Raw genomic sequence first — 23329 nt, 5'->3', positions numbered from 1 at the left:
CGATAAAAATGTAGGAATTATAATTAATATTTACAAATTAATTTCGAATTATTAATTATAGACAAGCAAATTAAGATATAAATATAATAATTATTTTAATTTATTCGATTATAAATACCAATTAAAATTTAAAAATATTTGATATGATTAAAAATATTTTTAAATATATATAATTAAAATATAGAATAAAAAAAGGGTTAATTCGTCAGTTTGTTTATTGGTGGAATGGGTTAAGATTTGTATCTCCATTTTAACGGACGGATCTATTGATCGGACTGACTTATTTTATCATTTTTTTTTATAATATTTTTTACATTTTTGATATAAAATATTTTTTAAAATATATTAAAAACTTCTCAATTACACGTTCCAAAGAAAGTATAGATTTTTTTTTTAACTATTCTATATTAAGTACTTTAAAATATTCTATAATAAAATTTTCGTGACCAATTTTTTTTTTTAAATAAAATAAAATATATTTTCAAATAAGAAACATAAAATTTAAAATCTTTAATAATATTTTATGTGCAATACTTTAATAATATAGAAGAGCCCTTCTGCTAAAATTCACTTTTATTTACTAAAACAGAGTTGCTAAATAGATTTAAATTATTTAGCATTTATTCTGAAAACTTACTTCAGAATTATTGTAGTATATGATGCCTCGTAATAAACAATTTAAAACAATTAAACATAAATTTTAAATTTTACATCTCATTTCAAAATATTTTTCTATGTGTTCGGAATAGTAATTTAAAAGTTATTGAAAAGCATTTTTCAGAAAATATAAAATTTTGAAAGATTGTTTTCGTGATTATAGTGTAAGGGGAGGTGCTAGAAGAAAATATAGAAGTTGGTGAAGCAATTGAGTTTTTGCAGTGTGTAGTCTTTTAACTCTGTTTGGACAAAAACAGAGGACCTAATACAATTTCCCACTTCTGCAACTGTCTCTCACTCTTTCATCTCTGTAAAAAAATTATACAAAATTTCAGTGATAATCTTATAAACTTGATTTTCAATTATGATAGTTACAAAATTATGTTAGTAGCATTCTATCATTAGCTTTACCTCTGTTAATTTTGCTGTGGCTGAGCATTTTCTGCATATCCTCTGTTTTTGTCTAACGTACTACTATGCATCAAATCTGGTATTAATATGATAATAAAAAAATATTTCAGGTATTAACATTTAAAATGCCATATATTTTACAAGACTATTTCAGTAAAAAAAAAAATACTTATATAAACTGTTTAAATAGTACTTTTGTTGAAATAAAATAAAAATATTAATTTTGATACTAAATAAATAAATAATACTAACTATAATATAAGAATTTAATCTATTGGATTTTAAAAAAATAACTCTAACCTCTGCATCATATTTTGAAAGTTAATAATATCACGTTGTCAAATAAATACTTATTTAGGAAAAAACATTTCAAGTAATTCATTAAAGTTTTGAAACCATTGATGCTTTAAGTTTGTATGCAAAGATAATTTATTTATTAGTTGAAGTGGTTTTAAAAATGAAAAAAAGAGAGTTAGAAATGGAGAATGAGGAAAAGAAATAATAGTTGAATTACAAAATGATGATGAGTACACTAATAATCTAAACATTACTGGAGGGGTGAATCTAGACCAGTGCACAACAACAAACTAAATGACCAATAGATTCACTCAAGAAAATTCAGTTCTGCTACTGCCTACTCGCTTTACAAATCTGTTACCCTCATGTGCCTGTGCCTGTTCTTCTTCTTCCTGTTCCTGTGCCTTGTTAAAACACTTGTTCAGATTGTTCATAACCAAATTCAACACCATAAAATATACTTCCTACTTTCATAATCAAATTGTTACCCTCATTCTTGTTCCTAAGGATGAAACTGTTGGTGGTGCGATGGGGGTGCCTGGAATAGCTGGTGCTGCTGTGGTGGCTGCTGGAACTGCAGCTGTGGCTGCTGATGATGGAAGCCCGGCTGCAGCTGAAATGAGGGAAATGGTTGCTGAAATAGCTGTGGCTGTGTTTGCAGTGGTGATGGTGCCAGGTGTTGCTGTGGTGGCTGCTGCTGTGGTGGTGGAGGTTGTTGCTGTGGTGGCTGCACCTGATGCTGCTGCACCGGTGCCTGAGGTGGTGGGACCTCCTGTTGCAGAGAAATTGTTTCATCCCTTAGTGGTGCATTGAGGTCCATAGTTCCCAGCTCTTCCAAATCTTGAATAGCTGCAATTGCAGTGACTGGACTTTGATGGTTAAAATGAGGCTTAATCACTGCCAGGGATTCCTTCACCTTTGATTGCTGCAAATTAATGAATATAGGATCAAATATAACAAATTCAAAAAGATAATGAATAATTCACGATGCAAACCAAAGACTGTGTCAACTCACAAAGTGTTCGAGCTTCCTCTTCAGCTCTTCATTAGCAGCATTTTGTTGATCTCCACCAAAAGTTGTCACCTGTCCCACCAAAAAAATAAAAACAGTAAATAAATTTGGAGGGAAAAAACAGGATAAAATATACTTTTTGGTTCTTGTTCACGACAGTTTTTACGTACAAGACAAAATTTAGAATGATTGTTACTTTTAAAGAGACCGAGAATAAATGTAAGCTAAAAAAAGTAGGAAATCTATTAATACTCAATAAATTCAAACAAGCTAACTGGACATACAAAAGTAGTAACATAATTCTTATATGAACATAAAAAACTATAAATCGAACAGAAACTGACAGAACACAAACGTATTTTTCTATAAAACATAGCAAGACAGAAAAGGCAGGACATCTAGAAATAATGAAGTAACTCAAACATTTAAAATCTAAACACAGTAGCAAGCGCATTAAGTATATGCACAGTTGAGAACAAAAACAATCATAAATATGCAATAAAAAAACAGATTCAATCCATAAAATTCTTGAACTTTGTATTTTATAAGGCATAATTCACTCAATATTTACACTTCAAATTAATCCTACACGCATTATGCGATTGATTGAAAATATTTGTTGCATGAATAAAAAAAATTAATATAGAATTTGTATGTAGAAATTTATACAATCTACAAATATCCTTTTTCAGATACTCACTAAATTATGACATGCAATAATAATCTATCTGTCATTTCAAAAATTATCTCTCTGCTTTTCAGCAGACATTACAACAAATATTACTATTTCCAAAGTGTATGCACTCAAGTTAAATTCCACATGTAGAAATAGGTCTAGAAATTAGACTCTTGCCTCTTGCAGTTTAAAGATAAAACTCACATTTTCAACAGAAAATTACAAAAATACTTTCAGTTATTAACTTACCAAAACCTCAAACCAAACACATACCAGCAAAAAATGAAATAAACCCATTTTCTTGGAAAAAAACTGACACATACGGCCACAATATCTGAAACACATATGGTCCCCTGCGATGCAGTAAGCCTTGCAACAGAGGGTCCAAAAGAGCTAAAAAGGGAAAGTAAAACGTTTGCAATAGTTAAATATTTATAGTACTTTATAAATCCAGTATATTTTACAAAGCATTATGATTGGTTTCCATGTAAAAATCCCCGAAATATAAAAGGAAAAATGAAAAAGGAAAATATTTATTAAACAGAGGATTGCAGGATAAATACTATATTTGCTATCAGTCTAGTTCAAATTTCAACATATCTATACATCAAAGATTTCCTGGCATCCATGCACTCACGAGAAGAACACCAAAATTTCACTGCCAATAAGATTTACAAAGAAAAGCAAACCTCAAAAATCATATCTGTAAGAAACAGAAATAATTTGAATCATCATTTTTTGAAGTCTTTTAACAAAAAACCACTAAATTTGCATCTTAAACATAAAACTCACACATTTTCAACAGAATTTACTACAAAAGAAAAAATCAGCCTTTAAGTTATTATCACATCAAAGCAAATATAAAAAAAAGTAAAAGCTTTTTCTTAGATAAAAAAAAATACTTGCATCACTCACATCTACTCTTTTTAAACGCAAATAGTCCATGTCCATGATAACGCAATAAGCAATATAACAACAGGCAAAGAGGCACCAATAGCAGATTAAAAAAGTATTAAAAAAGTGGTAGTTTACGTATCCTAATTTTTTTTTTTAACCCAATACCTTTTTTACAAAGCATTAATTACAGTTCAATTCCTTAAAAATCATTAAAAGATATTTAAATAAATAAATAAACCTTGTAAAAAAATAAAATAAAAAATATCTACAATTATGCGTAGACAAAAAATTAGTTCAAGTATACTCGCAGATAAAACACAAACTCAGAATTTCAGTATAGATGACATCAAAAACTCCCATTAAGAAAGTGCATAATTTACGCGTGTTGAATACCACACATCACATCACAGTACTTCCACAGCCTAAACTCGCAGTTAAAAAATAAAAATCACTTTATTTCAACAGAAATTACCACAAAAGATGCCTCAAAATTAAAATAAGACTTCTTTGAAAACAAAACTCCGGCACGATATCATGCCAGAGTTTTGCTTGCTCTGCTTTTAATAACAGATGCTTCATAGTAATACATTAAGCTATATTAACACAGACTACGGATCCAATAAGAGATTTTAAAAATAGCTAAAATAAACATTTATAATTTACATAGCCTGACATATTTTTACTTATAAACTATACTATTTTGAAAACATCAACTTTCGATTCCAGATAAATACCCCTCAACTACATTGGGAGGAATCAGCATTTATTAAAGTCAAAGAGGGCAACATAATAAATACTATTTTCACTATCCATTTAATACAGATTTCAGAGTTTCCAAACTCAAAAGATTTTCATCAATCCACACCAAAAAAAAAACGATACTTCCAACAAGTTCATAAATCAGACATTTAGCCTACAAACAAGTAAAACAAATCACACAAATACTTCAGGGAAAAACAATTTCAAATCACTAAGAGCTTTAAATATCCCTTTTAATAAATTTCATACACATATAATTTTCTCAGACAATTTTCATAAACTCTGCATATCAGAAAAGTCCTTATAAACAAAGTCACAATTTAAACAGAAACCCGCGCATATTCAGCAGACAATATTACTACAAACAAAAGCCCAGTTTAAAAAGTGCATAATTCACTCGTGATAAATTCCACAAGTCAAAATACTCCATAAATTAAACTCGCAGTTTAAACATAAAAACAACACATTCTCAACAGAAATCACCAGAAAATATTTCAGCTATTACCATCACCCCAAACCAAACAAAATAAAACCATTTTTTAGAGGAAAAATTATTGTTAGATAAAACCACGATATTTTAAACACATGCACTACAGTAATGAAAAAAAAAACTGATATAACAAAAGACAGAGGATCTAAAAAAAGCTAAAACAATAATTCAAAGGAAAAGAAATTTAGAATTTACAAAAACCAATATATCTTTTAACACATTTGCAAAGCATCATAATAATTCAATCCCAAAGTAATATCCCCCAAACAAAATAATAAAGCCACAGAGGATAATAATAATAATAATCAACAAACGCAATAAAGACTATTTACGAAATCAATCTAGTACAGAATTAATAAAGCATCCACATTTTAATTTTCAAAGTTCCCACATGCACCCTCAAACAAAAAAAACACATTCACGCACCAAAACACATAACCATTAAACATCTCACAAACCATGTCTTAACCAAATTATAGCAACATTGTAAGAAAATGTATCACCTTCCTCGGGCGGCCAACGGACCTAACTCCGAATTGTATGAGCTGCAAACCACCACCACGGCCACGGCCACGCCCTCGACCCCTTCCCCTGCCTCTGCCAGAGGGAATAATCTCATCAGCAAACTTCTTCGGTCGACCTCGAACTCTAGGCCCGAGTATAATTCCATCACCAGCAGGAACCGGTTCTGCCACGGGCTCTGAGCCCGGCACAACAGCACCGGCAGTTGGAGTAGATGGAGCAAATGGAATTTGAGTTGCTTGGCTCTGGTCCTTAGGCGGGCGGCCTGGGCGTCTCTTCGGCCCGGCAGAGGCAGAAGTATCCGAAACAACGGGCTTGGGCTTGGGAGGACGACCCGGGCCTTTTCCAGAGCCAACAGGACGGCCTCGCCGCCCCGTTCCAGGGGTGCCAGTTGCGTATTTCTTCGGTCGGCCCGGACGCTTCTTGCTGCTCTCAGCTTGCACAGGCTCGTCAGCAAGCCCGAGCGCGGCCCAGACAGGCTCAGCATTCTGCTGAAGCGATGGCATTACATCGTCCTGAACCTGCGCGAGAGGCTGGGGGAGGTTGTGGACAGGGGTTTGGGCCTTGCGAGGGCGGCCTCTGGGCCTGGGAGTAGCCGAAGCAGAGGGCCCAGGCACAGCGTCCTCCGCAGCAGCTGCAGCGGCAGCTGCAGCAGCAGATCTAGGAAGCGCGTAGGACTTCTTCACCATGACGAGCATTCCACTGGTCTTCATCCGAGTCAAGTGCTGAGTCAACAAGTTGGAGTGATTCGGCGGAAGCTGGTCCCTGTAAACTTGCTCCATGTACTTCCCTATCGCCTTCTTGCTCGAACCGTCCTTCTCCTTCAGCGCCTCGATTGCCGTGTATATCATCTTCACAAGAATTTAATTAGGTTTCGAAACACCGAAAGAAACGAATTCTTTGTTTTTTTATAGAAAAATCGCTTCGCTTACCTCGGCGTACGGCGGGTGATTTGCCGGCGGCTCGGGAATGGGCGGCGGTAGGTGGTCGTTGGGTTCGGCCGGGAAGGGGACGGCGGTTGCTGGCGGAGCTGGCGGTGGGGAGATCGAGGATGGCTCCATGGTCGATAGAGAGAGAAAGAGAAAGAGAGAGAGAAAGGGTAGATTCGAAAATTGGGAATTGGATTGGTTTCACTGGAGAGAAAGAGAGAGTGTGTTAATATAATTGAGTTAGAGAGAGAAACTGGGTTAGGTGGTTTTGTAAAATGTGCTCTCTGTGTGGTGGAAATTGGAACAATGAATGGTGATGAGTTGATCATGACCGTCGCTATTTAACCACTGGGTTTTCATCCCTTCATCCACGCCCTTCATTCCACCACTTTCCTTTTCCTTACCTCCACTTTATCACTCTCTTCTCACTCCCTTCGCTTTGCCGTTTGGGGTTTGCATTGCGCCCCTTCGCTTTTCCCTATTCTGCACTCTTCCCCAAATTCTTTTTTTTTTATTTTTCATTCACACACTTCTTTTATATTTTTCCTTTTTCCACTCTTTTTTTTATTAATACACAATTTATTCTTAAACACAATACCAAATCTCAGAAATGCATTTTTTTTAATATATTCCTTTTTTACATTTTATTGACATTAAAAAATAACCAAAACTCTAGAAAACGTCTTTTAACAATTTAATAATTTCTTCAAATCTTAAACATAGCAAACAAAATTATAATATTGTATTGTTTTGTGAGCATAAATAAATGATGATTAATTAAATGTGAGTGTTTTTGAAGAATGAAAAATGGTGTGAATTTGAAATCCATTAATTGAAAAATGGTTTAGGAAAATGAAAAATGATTCAAAATTTGAGAGAAAAAAAAGAATTCCCGCGCTTTTGAAAAAGAAGAGGGAGAGAGGATTGGAGTTTTATTAAATGATGATGTCAAGTCATTACTGTTTCTATACGCATCTCTGGACCACAAGTGCAACACTTCACAGATAACTATTCTTTTTTTTTATTATTTTTATTTAATATTATTCCACACTCATCAATACAAAAAATTATATATTTTTAGTTTTTTAAATTGTGCTAAAAAAATAAAAAAACTCACCTATCATAAATGAGGTGTCATAATTTTATATCAAATAACAAACATGTATGTCATTTTATTGTACAAAAAAATGTATACTTTTTTTTCCAATATAACTTTGTTTTAAAATATAAAATTGGATATTGGTTAACAATATTTAACAAATAGACCATTCATTTTCATGTTAAGAGTTTAGTTGTTAAAAAATCGAAAATTTAGATGACATGGAAATATTAAAAAAATCGACTTACATTAATGAGATAATATTATTAAAATTAATTATTATATTTAATATTAATGTTCAAAATCCTAATACTTTTTAAAAAATGTTTTAATAAATTAAGAAATAAAAATATATTTAAATTATTATCGATCTCAACCCTAAATCGAATATTTGAAAAAATAATGATTTTAAACATTTTACTGCATAATTTAGTACTAGAATTAGTAAATAAAACTTATTTTACTTCTATTGAAATAGATTAATTCGTTACAAGGTTTGATCATCTCTGAAATTGATAAAGACACTAGCTCTTTATGTATAAGGATTGAACTACCGGTAAAATAATTTCTATTTATTTATTTTTTTATTACTGATAAAAAAAATCCACTCTATAAAACTCATCGCCAAAATCTGAAAATATTTTATTTCTTAATTAAAAATTAATTATTAATAACAATTTAAGTATTAAAAAAATTAAATCTGCTCCAGAGTTTTCTCTGGTGTGTTGATTAATATTCTTTATATAATATATTTGACTAACTAGATTAGAAAATTACACAACTTAATATTAAGTTGTTATACATAATATTTATTTCTTAATTTCTATTTTTAGTTAATGGAGCACCGTAGATCATTTTAAATTCAGTCACTTCTTTGTAAAATTGTTATTTATTATTATTTTCTGTGTAATATATTTTAAATTGGCTAGTTTACAAAGATTGAAGTTGAGAATGATTGTTAAATTTTTGAAAAAAACCTTACCTATTTATTTTCAAGAAAACTATTAGACTAAATTATATAACCTTTAATTATGTGAATGAAGAGGTATGGTAACATCTCCAACACCCTATTTTATCATTTCTCTTATGTGATTAAAAAAAAGATAAAATAATAAATATATCATATACTTAAATAAAAAAAAAGCCAAAATAATAAAAATAAGAATTTAGGAATACAATCTAATTAATGATTTTTTTTATGATAAAGTCAATAATATTTCTAAATTTAAGAGCTCATATACATTGGCCTATGAACATGTCTTACATAATGTGTGGATTGATAATTTCATTACAACATTGATTTCGGTTATTTAAGGAATATTTCCTTCAAATCACCACTTTTAACTGTATTCATTTATTAGTCTTTTAACTAACACTTTTTTCAATGAAGACTTTGAATAACAAATTCAGGTGTTATGTATCTTAAGTGTTATGTATCTTAATGCTTGATTAATCTATAATTTTTTATTTTTTTTTTATAAAAAACTTTCATGTTAGGTATTATTATGTTATTTGACATCTCGACTAACACATTAAGTAACAACAATTATTTGTTATCACATGGAAAAAAAAATATTATTAAAAAGAAAAAAAAATATGGAGAGACTAGATCAAAATCCATATGTCCATTTTTAATTGTTATTAGAAGTATGAGTATGGTAATGAGTCAACATTGATAGATTAATTAAGGTTGTGCCAGTTTAAATGATTTTTTTTTGGAAAAACTACTTGAACTTTTTTATTAATTAACTTATACATAAAATAAATTTAATTTATAGAGTTTTTTAAAAATTATTTATGCAAACAAAATCAAACTCGTTAAATATGAATAAATAAGTGGATTAAGCACTACTAAACAATCATTAATTAGAAACCGATTTTAGAGACAAAAAAATTATTAGTTTCTGTATTGACTAAATTAGATACTATTTTAGAGACTAAAAAAATTATTGGTATCTAAATTAGTTTCTATTATTGATAAATAATTTCTAAATTGATATCTAATTAGTTACTTAAGTTTTAGCTACCAATTATTTAGATTCTAAAGTTGGTATCTAAAACCTTAATATCTAATTAGATACCAATTTAAAAATCATCTATTATTATTATAATTTAAATATCAACAAAAATTTTAGTTTATAAAATAGTATATAATTTTGTCAATATAATAACTAATTATTTTTTATGTTTAAGATTGATTTTTTTTTAGTGAAACAGAGTTGTTAAAAATTAAATATGAATATATTTTATCCCATACTAGGGTAAGATTTTTCATTATTACTTTTATATAATATTGATAAGATCACATATGATATATGAAACACTATAATTGTGTTAATGTCTCTTTTAAGGTTGATTTTCATGTCTTTTTACTTATCTTGAGCATTTTTATTTTTATTATCATGATTAATGCATTTTATTTTATTTTTATCATGACATTTTTGTTTTGTTTTATAATTTAAACAATAACTTATCATAAATTCCTTATATATATATATATATTATTTTAATTTATAGTGATTAAAACTTTATTAACATTACATAAAAATTCATTTGTTTTAATAATTTTTAATTTAAAAAAAAACAGTGATACATGACTATTAGGTCCAATCAATTATGAACTCATAAAACAGTCAATTATTTAAGAGTAAACAACATTAGTTTTTTTTTAAAGTGTAAATATTTCATTGTTTTTTATGTTAAAAATTATATTATTCTTTTATATGAAAAAATATCATTATTAAGATTTTAAATCATATAATTTATTTTAAATGCATTCCAACAAAATTAACCATGTTAAATTAAACAATGTAATTGATAGTGCAATGAGGAAAATGTCTTTCTAGATGGGAGAAAGATGTTATCTAATGTAGTAAATAACATGTTACTTTATCTTACATTCATATAGAACATAAACAAACCAAATGAAGAAAGAAAAATTGTCTTGATTCATGTGAATTGAACATGTCCTTGGACAAGGGACCACCACCACAACACATTGTGATTGTGAACAACTTAGAAGGAACAAGTAGGAGAACAAACTACAGAAAAAAAGCTAAGGGTATGAGACAAAAGTTTAGATAGTGACAGCATGAAAAGGTAGGTCAAAACATGGCTTTTTATTGAACATGGTGGAGAAGCTAGTAACTTCAACAACTTTATAGAAGCTGGTTATGCCATGGTTAAGAACCATGTTCAACTTGGTTTCATGGAAAAGCTTGGGAACTCCATGACGGACCTTGCAAGCTCCAAGTTCAGACACCCTCTTTCAGCAGAGGAAATCAACCACATGAACTCCTTTTACCTCCATTTTTTTCATGTTCATCTTTTATTCAGATGTATTAAGAAGTGAACTTTCATTACAAGAAAATCATGAAATAGAAACTAATTTTAGAGACAAAAAATAATTAGTTGGTATAGTGACTAAATTAAAGACCATTTTAGAGACTAGAAAAAATTTGATTTCTAAATTAGTTTTTATTATTACTAAATGGTTTCTAAATTGGTATCTAATTAGCTACCAAGGTTTTAATTACCAATTATTTAGTTTCTAAATTTGGTAGCAAAAACCTTTGGAGCTAATTAGATACCAATTTAAAAACTATTTAACCGTACTAAAAACTAATTTAGAAACCAACATTTTTTTTAGTCTCTAAAATGGTTTCTAATTAGGTCACTATACAACTAATTATTTTTTGTCTCTAAAATTAGTTTCTATTTCATGATTTTCTTGTAGTGTTTAAGTTTAATTCAATCTTATAAAATCAACTTATAAGATAAGGTTTGTACTTACTCTTATACTATGAAGTGTTATAATATCTAGTTGATGTATGATCTTCAACATACACTCCTCATGCCAAAATTATCAAATTGTGCGTGAAACTATATATTATAGATGATCCGATAATGAATGGTCTGATAAACTCAACAAACTCTCATCTGATAAACACTAAATGACTCTGATGTCATATTAAGAGATTAACTTTAAGTATAACAACCTTATAAAATACAAGCAATTTATTTTTTTACTTCTAACTATTGTAATTGCTAGTTATTAAATCATTAATCACAAAAATCACAAAATCAATCATGTTTAATGAGATTGTGCTTAATTTATTCCATTTATTAAAGTACATGTTAGATCAAGAGTCAATGAACACCAGTAATGTAATAAATGATTTTGAATGAATGAATGTGAGTTGTAGAATACAATTAGTATGTCATTCTTTTCATTTAAAAGTACTTTATGTGGAAAAAAGTTACCTCATGAAAGGATTTTGTACACAAACTTAAGAGTGTTGAATCTAATGATTGTTTTTGTCTTTTAGATGACATATGAAGCCATGGAAGCATTGGATGAAGATGATGGATGAGGCTCTAGGGTTGACTCCATATCATCGTACATTAATTGTGTCTCATTATGAAGACCTGCCATGGGCACATGAAGGAATTCTCTCTACCCATCTTCAAAAACTAGTGAGAAAGTGAAGATATTCTGACAAATTCTAATGGTTCCTTCATGCCCTAAAAACATGAAAACCCCACAATTGCTTTTGGAACATCCTTGTCTTGGTGTAGATGTGAATGACCCAAATGACAATTCTTTGACATAATAGTGAGAGATGATGTTGTGGAGACACATAAATAACTTGCTTGCAAGGTAAAAAAAATGAAAAATGGAAGAAAAAAAATTGTGAACTTGAGAAAGAGCCAAGAGAGTGAAGAGAAGAGGAAATGGGAGGGGAACCAAAAAATGCAAAGAAAATAGGAAAAAGGAGACTAGAAGGCATGATGATGGAAAAATAAAAGTTGCAATGGTTTTTGGTATTATTAGCTTCAACTTTTTGCCACTTTATTTCCCATTGAGTTTGCAATGCTCATATGCTTAGTTGTTCAAGTTGTTGTTCCAATTTTCATGTTTGTTTTTTTTTTATATATTGTTTTCATGAATTTTAATAATTGATTGAGAAGATATGTTTTTATAGGACATAATTCCTAATTGAGTTGAATGAGGAATAAGATACACTAAAAAAAATTATTAAATATCAATAAACAAAATAATTAGTCATTATATTAATTAAATTAAATATTATTTTAGATACTAAAGAAATATTAAATATTTAAAGTGATTTCTATTATTAATAAAAATTTATAAAATAATTTTTAAATTGGTATTTAATTTAGCTATTAATTTTATATTTTAAATTTTAAATTAGTCTCTAAAAGATAAATAGAGACTAATTTAGAATATAAAGTAGTTAATAGTTAAAACTTTGGTATCTAATTATTAGATATAATTTAAATTTTATTTTATAATTTTTTATTAATAATAAAAATTATTTTAAATATCAATAATTTTTCTAGTTTATAAAATATATCTAATCTAGTTAATATAATAACTAATTATTTTGATTTTTAAAATTATTTTTTTAATATTTTTTTTTTGGAGTCTATAGGTCATGAGTAGATCACCACACATTTAATAACATTTTTTTTTTCATAGTAATTTATATATATATAAAAGTAAGTTTGTAGTTTAAAACAATGTATTGACTATGAGATGATGGGGTGGAAGGTCTTAATAACTTAGTTTTGTTGGAATGAATTATGATAATATGTGTTTGATTGAAAGTGTGTTAAATGGGTTTGAATGATGAGGAAAAAGAGTTGCATGCAAAAAGTCCCAAGCATTTTATAACAAGTGGAAGGTTGAACTTTATGGATTGGAAATTTGTTTTACCAAAACCAAACATTCTTTTTATCAAACATGTGGGGGGTGAAATCAAGGTCAGTCACATGAAAAGACCTAAAAGAATCAATGGGTTGACATTGAAAAGACACACAAACTTACAATGGATTAAGGGTTGGAGAACCTCAATTACAAAATGACACCTTATTTATAAACAAATTCTAAACAATAAAATAATATTCAATTTTAACATTTTTAATTATATATATTAATATAAAAATAAGTTAATAGCAGCTTTTTAGTTTTGTGTAGTCTCTCCAAAAAGAATGTTACTCTATTGCTTTGTTTAGATTAGGTTGAATCATTTAAGTCAAGAAGTTAAAAAAAAATCATTAAAAAATATATTTTTCAATGTAAACTAATTACAAAAATAACATAATTTTTTTTATCAAAAGAATTCAAATAAGTGAATTAGATAAGTTATAATAAATTTGTCTAAATTAATTCAAAATATATAAAAAAATGTTTATAATCTAAGAATAAGAATGTATTTATAGTCGACTTTACTAAATTTTGAGTTGATTTAGTTTCAGTCTGACTGAATCTAAGTAAAACACAATCTAATTAAGTTGGATTTGGTTGAATTAGGTTATAATAATAATCCAATAAAAAAATTCTATTAATATATATATATATATATATATATCTTAATTTAAAATGTTTAATTAATAGAAATATTATCATAATAATAAGATGATGCAATATTACAATAGAGTGACGTCAACGTTTTTAATAATAAATTGAGATTGAGCAATTTAAATAGTGACAAATTAAAATTGTAAAAAAAAAGTGTAGAAAGAAAAAGTTATAAAGTAATTAGGAATAAAAAAAGTTTTTTTAGGAATCAAAAGAAGTTTTTATATATATATATATATGAAGATTTCCTTTATGCAATGATGGAAGAGATTATAAAGAGAAAATGTGGATGGCGATGGAAGAATGTGGAGAAGAGAAGTCACAAGGAAAGTGGGAAACGTGTCACTTGGCTTTTTTTTCTTCACCATTCATTAAAAGAAATTATTAAATAAAAATCAAATTCAAAAATAAAAATAATTAATTACTATAGTATTTGGATTATAAATCATTAAATATTAAAAAAATCATTAATTTTTATATTAATTTGTATTATTGATAAATAGTTTTTAAATTGTTATTAATTAGCTACCAAAATTTTTGCTACCAAAATTAAAATCTAAATAATTGATAGTTAAAATCTTGGTAGCTAATTAGATATCAATTTAAAATTATTTATTAATAATAGAAAATAATTTATCAATAAAATTTTTTTAGTCTTTAAAATGGTTTCTAATTTAGTCATAGAATAACTAATTTTTTTTCTTTAAAATTGATTTCTTGTTTAATGATTTTTTTAGTGATTATTTTTCATATAATTCACTTCCTAATCTTCTTGCTCTATTTTCTTCTTACTTTTTTCAGAAATCATGTTGGTTTAGTTTCTCTTATATGTGTACAAGTCAATATGTAAATAAATGTTAAAGGTTAAATATTTTTTTTAGTTATTACAATGAAATTAAAAATAAATTTTTACAATATGGATCAAATTGAAGGGTTTAGAAATATTACTTTGTTTTTTTGGAGTAATATGAATAGTTTTCAATAATTTTTTAATGTATCTTTTTTATTTTTATATTTTTTTCTTCTTTATTCTTATTTTCTTCATTTTTTTCTTATTAGTACTTTTTATCAACTCGATTTTATGAAGAATTATGTACTAAGAATATATACATTTATCTTTTTAATTTGGGTAATTCTTATCTCAATATTATCCCAATATTTATCTTTGTTTTCATACTCGTTTTTATTTTAAATTACTAAAACATCTGTAAAATAAATATATTAATCTTTTTTATTCATAATTTCATAATTTATTTTTAAGTATATATATATATATTTATAATTATTTCATTTTCATCCAATTTGACAGAGATGTAATTTATAAATTGATATTTGATATTAAAGAAAAAATTATATAATATATTTTTTCTATGTATTTTTTATTTTTTAAAATTATTTAATGAATACTTAAAATTCTAAATAAGTTTATACAAATGAATATATTCATTTTCCAATAAAAATAAAAACGAAACAAAGTTTTTATACACATTAAATATAAATATGATGATGAATTTTTATTTTGTAAATTGGGATCTTCTTTAATTTCTCTTTATCTTCACAATAGAAATTTTCTTCTTTAAATTTTGGTAAAAGTGAGGAATATCTTCCAAATTTACTACATTAATTTTTTTTCCTTTCTTTTTCGTTCTCCTTTTTTCTTTATTATGTCTTTTTTCTTTTCACTACTTTTTTTCTATCACATGATGGGTAATGATTGCATTATAATATGTGATGATTGTGAGTATTTTGTAAAATTAAAAGTGTTGTTGTGAATTTTCTTCATAGTCCATAGTTTTACATTACAAAGAACTAATTAAAAACCTTGTAAATTTCAATTTAGTTTTTATATATACCCATTAAAATGAATTCATCATTCATTAATATTTAATTAATCTTTTTTAATGCCTAGTAATTTCTCCACCGACTTGCATAATTTTTTTAACCACACCAAATTAATCAACTTTGTAAAATCAAATGTTAAATATAACATATCATGCTTTTTCACATTTTAACTTTTTATTTCATATTACAATTTATTTAAGATTTTGATCTTATACCCTAAACAAACCACATAAACATGTGAGAAGAACTTCAAAATTGTATATTATAAATTGTCTTATAAAAAATATAAAAACTTATACTTAATATTGTTTTACTATAAAAGATAATTATAAAATATATAATCAAATTTACTATTATTTTTATGCATAATTTTATTAGAATTAATGTGATCTATTAACAATATAAGAGAACTAAAACATCCATTAAAAAATTAAAGAAGTTTAAGCGTGATTCTATTAAAAACATAAAAGTACTATATATACATATTAAAGTTTATCCATGTGAATTTAGAAAAAAAGTGAAATATAGTGTTTCTTTTTATTATTATTATTTTTTTCTGGTAGAAGTGCCTCTTAGTGTAAAAGGTAAGAATATTGTGAAGAATGAATGGTCTAAAATCATATTTTTACTTTGATTTTCTTAAATGGAAATGTTTATTATCAAAATCCTACTTTTAATTATATATTTTTTTGTTTCTGATTGAGATTTGAGATTGAGTTGGAAAAGATAGGCACGAGAGAATCCAAACCATGCAGTTTGTTTGGATAAGAATTTGAGTTTTTTAAGAGTAATGACAACAACAATAATAGTTAGATGTCGATGTCGATGTCGAAAAGACCACATCAAGATTTTCTTGCCATGTTTTCCGCAGTCTTAGGGGCTCAGAAAATTCCAGAACAGCAGGAACACGACACAGAAAAAACCAAAATAGAAAAAAAAGAGAGAAGAGAAAATGGTGAGAGAGAGAGAGAAATGGGGCAAGCGCAGATTGAGGAATAGTGAGTGTGTATGGATGGTGTAGGAGCAACACTCTTTCGTGGATGGCATTCTTCCTTTCTTCCATCGTTGCAATTCTATTAACTCTCACATTCACATTCACAACAACAAAGAACAACAGAAGAACAAGGTTAACAACAATGTCCTCGTGAGAGAGATTCACTTCCCCAGTTGCCCACCATTCAAACCTCATCTTCCTTCTACCTTCTCAGAGTTCCCAAACGCTCCCACTTCAAATCTTCTTCCATGGATCGTAACAAAAAGGTCCCTTTTAAGCAAAAAATACTTTTTTTCTTCTGTGGGTTCTGTAAGATCGTGCCTTTTGTGTAGTTTAGCTTTATTGAGGAATGGGTGTTCTTCAAGTTTCAATTTTATTCCAACCCGTCTTTTCAATTTTTGTTTTTGTCTGGTTCGTTCCTTTGCTTTGTTATTTGACATTTATTTAATGTGTCGGGTATTGTTATCTATATTGCTTTTGACTTGCTTTTTGTGTCTATTTTTGTTTTTTCAATTTGTGTTTATAAATCATGGCATAGAGTTATGTTTGGTGTCACACAGAATCTGGTTTAAGTTTTGTCTGAGAATATGCAAAAGGATAGGAGTACAAGAGGGGTTTGATTTGATAGATTGTAACTGATTTCATTTGGTGCTTTTTTCTGGTTATGAATCAAACAGTTTAGAAACTAAAGAGGTAGCATTTGGCAAAAATTAGCCTGATCAAGATTAACTTGTTAGGAATCTCTAAGTTATGTTTTTTGATGATTCCCTATCTGTGTTTTAGATCTATTACCATTGAGCTTGTAATTGGTTGAAAGACAAGATCACATTAATTTGTGGTACTCAAATAATCTTTTCATGTTTTTTGGCTGTTTCTAAATACTGGTTTCTGATTTATCAAACAGGGAACAGGGGAGGTAGAGTTCTTTACTGAGTATGGAGAGGCAAGTAGGTATGACATCATAGAAGTGATTGGAAAAGGGAGTTATGGTGTTGTGTGTTCTGCTGTTGACACTCACACTGGGGAAAAAGTTGCAATCAAGAAAATCAATGATGTTTTTGAGCATGTGTCGGATGCCACAAGGATCCTAAGAGAAATCAAACTCCTTCGTTTGCTTCGACATCCTGATATAGTTGAAATCAAGCATATAATGCTTCCTCCCTCACGAAGAGAGTTCAGGGATGTCTATGTTGTGTTTGAGTTGATGGAATCTGACCTTCATCAAGTGATCAAGGCAAATGATGATCTTAGCCCTGAGCACTATCAATTTTTCTTGTACCAACTTCTTAGAGGCCTGAAATTTATACACACAGGTATACCTGTAATTAAGTCCTTGAGTTTTTCAGATAGTGATACTAAAACCAAAACAATTTTTTTCTTACAGCAAATGTGTTTCATCGTGATTTGAAGCCAAAAAATATTCTAGCTAATGCTGATTGCAAACTAAAAATATGTGATTTTGGACTTGCTCGAGTTTCATTTAATGAGGCTCCATCAGCTATATTCTGGACAGTAAGTATTCTAGGAAATTGATGCACTTATTATTTCTGTTCTGCTTCTGCCTTCTAAGATTTTCAGCAGGAAAGTGCAATCAAATTTATCATTTCTGTTTCAGAATCATACTTCTAAACATTTTGCTGACTACTTTTACCTACTCTTATTAAGGACTATGTTGCAACCCGGTGGTATCGTGCACCTGAACTGTGTGGTTCTTTTTTCTCAAAAGTAAGCTTCTTGTATTCTTTCTACCTTGCATCCCCTTTTTCTGTAGTTTGTGACATGTATGTTATGGCTCCAGATATAGTCCAATTCTCTTGTTATACCTTTCAATTTTGGAAATTAGCTTGTTCTGCATATGTAATGCTTCCCACATGAAAATACTTCTTGAGTTTAGAGTTGATTTGTTTATATCAAATAGCAATTATTATATATATGATGTATACATGTCATTCTGTTTTAGTTGCTTCTTATTATCCTTTTGCAAAGATTTGAATGTGTAAGAAATATGAAGTTGAAAAATACTGTTGATGTACGTTTGTAATTTTATATCCTTGCCTTTTGCAGTATACCCCCGCAATTGATATTTGGAGCATTGGATGCATATTTGCAGAAATGCTCACTGGGAAGCCATTGTTTCCGGGAAAAAATGTAGTGCACCAATTGGATCTCATAACTGACCTGCTTGGTACTCCTCCTACTGAAACCATTTCTAAGGTCAGTTTATCCAAATCTGTTCTACATTTTGTAACATCAATATGCAAACTTGTAACATGCTGGAATGGTTAATGAGGTTAAGGTGCGATCATACCAGCACTAATGCACCAGATCCCATCAAAACTCTACAGTTAAGGGTGTTTGAACGAGAGTAGTACTAGGAAATCCTCGTGTTACACCTCTAAAAAAATATGATGTTAATTCTAAGCTTCTATTTTCCTGTTCTAAAACACCATTTTGTTGTTAGTAATTTTTTATCTTAACTTTACAGATTCGCAATGAGAAGGCTAGAAGGTACCTTGGTAGCATGAGGAAAAAACAACCTGTTCCATTCACCAAAAAGTTTCCAAATGCAGATCCAGTGGGTCTTCATTTACTGGAGAGATTGCTTTCATTTGATCCTAAAGATCGTCCACAAGCTGAAGAGGTTGATCTTCAGTTACCTAGATAGCTACCAAAGAGGAAATTTCGTTTAATGTACCAAATGAACATCTTTAACATAGTTATGCAGATAATTTCTGAAGTTCCTTACTTCTTCTTTGTTGTGCCTGTGATTGCAGGCACTAAGTGACTCTTATTTCCATGGTTTGTCAAATGTGGACCGTGAACCATCCACTCAACCCATTTCAAAGCTGGAGTTTGAGTTTGAGAGGAGAAAATTGACCAAAGATGATGTTAGAGAGTTGATTTATCGAGAGGTATGGCCATACATTTCAATGGCTTGATTCATTGAACAATTTATTGTGTTCTCTTCTGTGCCTTTGTAATAATGAGTTTTACATTTGTACTGAACAGATTTTGGAGTATCATCCTCAAATGCTCCAAGAATATCTTGTTGGTGGAGAACAAACAAGCTTCATGTATCCAAGGTAGGCCATTTTATCTCTCTAACTTTATTGGTTTTCACATTTCTGATAGAAAAAAAATATACACTGACAACCTTGTTCAAGTATAAAACCCGGTTTCTTTGCCTAAAATTTCAATTTTTTATGAAACAACAGAAATACCCTTTTTTCTTATATCATCAATTAGAGGTTGTATAGTGGAGCAATTGTCGATATGATAGTTTTTGAACAAACTATCTCCTAAATATCGAGTAGTTCTTGTCTTGACTTGGAAATTTTCTAATACTGTTCCTAATTGAAATAGTTTTTCCTGCTTTATAATATACACATGATGCTTCATCTCCCCATTTCAATCAAAATCAATTCTCCTCAACTTTAAACCAAACTGGTACTTACCAAAACTTCTACCTTAATGATTATTAGTCTGGTTTTCACATTTTATGGATTGTGCTTCATGGTCTGAAAAACAGAACGTTGTAGTTAGGATGAATCCAATCCTCCATGCTTGAACAGCATATGCATTATGTGATGGCTTCATGTGTATGTGAAAGCAGATGTGATCAGTAGACATGTATGTCCTGCCTCTAGGCATGTTCTTTGATAAATGAGAGAAAATATTGAGCTAACTTTTATGGTATGGTTTTTATGATACCTGATTTTATGACCATTGCTAGGATCCCTTACATTTATTGTTGTTGCAATGCACCAAAGTTCCGTTAGATTTTTTCTGTGCAATTTCTTATAAAGAGCTATAGCCTCCACTAGCAAAACATTTAACTTGCATGTTTAGTTTTTGTTGATGATTCTTGCACCTGATTTGCCATGCATGTCATCTCAGAACTGTGTTCAGTAATTGTGTGTTATCTTGTTGAAGTGGGGTTGATCGATTCAAGCGACAGTTTGCACATCTTGAGGAGCACTCTGGCAAAGGTGAACGAGGCACTCCATTGTTGAGGCACCATGCTTCCTTGCCTAGGTAAGTCTTTGTTAAGGGTTTATGGTTTATGGTTTAGGGTTTAAGGTTTAAGATTTAGGGTTTAGATGACATGATAGTTATGCCTACGAAACTTGGTCTCTGATATCATCACTCAAGAGTCATGCATTGACTATTTCAATTTACTTTTCCCAGAGAGCGAGTTCCTGCTCCCAAGGATGAAAATAATCAAAATGATGATGTCGAAAAGACCACCGGAGAAATCGATGCGACAGATTCTGGAAATCCAGATGAACAAAACGGACACTCCAGGCCAAACTGCAGTGCACGTAGCCTGTTGAAGAGTGCCAGCATTAGTGGTTCAAAGTGTATAGATGTGAAAAAAAAAAAAGTTGAAGAGGTACTTAACTCTCCTTTCAATTGCTGTCCTTGCATTGTGTGAAATTGAATCTAATACCTATATCTCTTGATTCTTCACTGATATGTATCTATTAAAAATTAGATTTTAAGTCTACCTCAACCTCATAAAACTGGCTTATAAGTCCAACAAACACTTGTTAAGATAGGTTCTAAATGATTCTGATACCATATTAATGATCAATACAATACAACTATATATATTAGACTGAAAAATGTATAGTAATAGAAATATAGAAGCATTGCCCTTAGTGAATACAAAATATAAATTGTTCTCTCTCTCTAAGAATGATTTTAACTAAAGACTAAGATTCATACTATTTCTATATGTACACTGTAGGAAACAATTCATAATGACTATGCTTTATATTTGATCCATGTATTCATGGCCAATAATTGATTTTGATTTCTTGTTCTCCCAAAGATATAGAATACCCATCTGCCTTCAAATGTTCTTTGTTGATTTTCAATGTTTTACTTTTTGAGGACATTCATGTAAGAAAATAATTAAATAACAACCAAAATTTAGAGACTAAAAATAATTAGTCACTAAAACCTTGATAGTTAATAGTTAGATACCAATTTAGAAACTACTTTATTAATTTTTATCAATAACAGAAACTACTTTAGATATCAATAATTTTTTTAGTTTATAAGATGATTTCTAATTTAGTCAATATAATAACTAATTATCTTAGTATCTATTTAATGATTTCTCTGTTAATTATGTTGACCCTGTTTAGGAGGAGGAGCCAGCTAAAGAGGTCAGTGATGAGACTCTGGATGAGTTGACACAGAAGGTTGCTTCCCTCCATGCCTAGTTCAAACTTGATTTATGATTTTGATCTATTTTTTCAACACTCCCTTCACAAAAGAGAGAATGAATTGTTGCATAGAAAGCCTTCACATTTTTTTGGAGTAGAAGCTAACTGTAGGAGTCTGTTGTATTTAACTATCATTTTTTCACAACTGCAAGAAGTCATGTAAGTATATATTTGTGTAATAGTACTCTTATTATTGCAGCACAATGTATTGTAGTACTTATTGGAGCAAGTAGGGATGGTGCCAGCTACCTTAATTCTTGTTTTATAGCAGAATTTGGTCTTCATTTTAATGTGTTTGAAGGTGCCAATCGATGCATATTATCCATGTTCTTCATCCTCATCGCAGATGCACAATATGCTTCAAGCTTATGTCATGCATGCTTTGAAAATTCAAAGCCTTTTAAGGTCATTTGTAATTAGGAATCACAATAGATTGAGTTTAAATATGATATTATAGTTTCCATTTTTATATTTATGTTTCTAAATCCACAATTGGCTTTGATGTTTTTTTTTTATAAAAACTATAATATTAGGTATCACTATAATAAGTCAAGACAAATAAAAGAGTTATTGATACAAGTCATGCCAATATATTTGATTTAAAACAAAGATGAGTTTAACAAAATAGTTGCATAATTTCTTATCTTATTCATTCATCTTTCCATTTAATATAATAAATTAATGTGTAAATTTTTTAATAAACACAAAAATAGTATAATAGAAAAAAAATGTTTTTGAAAGTTTGAGGCATTTTCAATACAAAGGTCATAGGATTAAGACCTCAATATTTTTTGAGACATTGTGTCTTTAAATAAGGACATCTCTATTAAGTTTAAGACTTAGGTATTATAAGACTCTCGATTAGAGTAGCACACATTACATAAAATTTAAAATACTAGATTTGAAATATGATTTTTGGTCATGAAAATAAAATATTTTTTTTATCTGAAAAACATCTTTTTCTACCAACAACTAAATAAAAAATTATTAAAATGTGAGTTTTAATAAGACCTTGCATTGGAGTAAAAGTTACAAGGAGATCTTAATAAATGTGACACAGTAAGACTTACAAAAGGTAAATCAAAACTCCAAATATATTTTTGTCTTAAAAATATTTTTTATAAT

At 29.1% G+C, this 23329-nt stretch overlaps 2 protein-coding genes across 2 annotated transcripts; one reads left to right on the top strand and one right to left on the bottom strand.

Annotated features, from left to right (window-relative positions):
- Positions 1 to 1554: 1554 nt before the first annotated feature.
- Positions 1555 to 7077, bottom strand: LOC137837948 (uncharacterized). Its single transcript, XM_068647132.2, has 4 exons — positions 6654 to 7077; positions 5703 to 6572; positions 2381 to 2449; positions 1555 to 2290 (listed from the first exon to the last, which is right to left on the bottom strand). Exons 1-4 carry the CDS (start codon positions 6780 to 6782, stop codon positions 1868 to 1870), a joined length of 1491 nt encoding a protein of 496 aa, XP_068503233.2. The 5' UTR covers positions 6783 to 7077; the 3' UTR covers positions 1555 to 1867.
- Positions 7078 to 16668: 9591 nt separating this feature from the next.
- Positions 16669 to 22494, top strand: LOC137837947 (mitogen-activated protein kinase 9-like). Its single transcript, XM_090301667.1, has 11 exons — positions 16669 to 17236; positions 17875 to 18283; positions 18355 to 18482; positions 18636 to 18695; positions 19035 to 19184; positions 19456 to 19611; positions 19745 to 19882; positions 19980 to 20053; positions 20904 to 21005; positions 21159 to 21363; positions 22124 to 22494. The coding sequence occupies exons 1-11, from the start codon at positions 17219 to 17221 to the stop codon at positions 22199 to 22201; spliced, it is 1518 nt and encodes a 505-aa protein (XP_090157793.1). The 5' UTR covers positions 16669 to 17218; the 3' UTR covers positions 22202 to 22494.
- The last annotated feature ends 835 nt before the right edge of the window (positions 22495 to 23329 follow it).

The sequence above is a fragment of the Phaseolus vulgaris genome, chromosome 4 (assembly GCF_051622355.1).
Source record: "Phaseolus vulgaris cultivar YP4 chromosome 4, ASM5162235v1, whole genome shotgun sequence".
Taxonomy (NCBI): Eukaryota; Viridiplantae; Streptophyta; class Magnoliopsida; order Fabales; family Fabaceae; genus Phaseolus; species Phaseolus vulgaris.
The sequence above is the reverse complement of the archived record's forward strand: the minus strand, read 5'-3'. Positions and strand labels throughout refer to the sequence as shown.

Excerpts from the sequence above, each read along its gene's own strand:
- LOC137837947 (XM_090301667.1), top strand. Across the intron at positions 19,185-19,455 it reads CTACTGAAACCATTTCTAAG|ATTCGCAATGAGAAGGCTAG; the intron begins GTCAGTTTATCC and ends TTAACTTTACAG. Across the intron at positions 19,612-19,744 it reads ATCGTCCACAAGCTGAAGAG|GCACTAAGTGACTCTTATTT; the intron begins GTTGATCTTCAG and ends CTGTGATTGCAG.
- LOC137837948 (XM_068647132.2), bottom strand. The coding sequence starts at position 6,782 with ATGGAGCCATCCTCGATCTCCCCACCGCCAGCTCCGCCAGCAACCGCC. Across the intron at positions 6,573-6,653 it reads ATCACCCGCCGTACGCCGAG|ATGATATACACGGCAATCGA; the intron begins GTAAGCGAAGCG and ends ATTCTTGTGAAG. Across the intron at positions 2,450-5,702 it reads CCGTTGGCCGCCCGAGGAAG|GTGACAACTTTTGGTGGAGA; the intron begins GTGATACATTTT and ends TTGGTGGGACAG.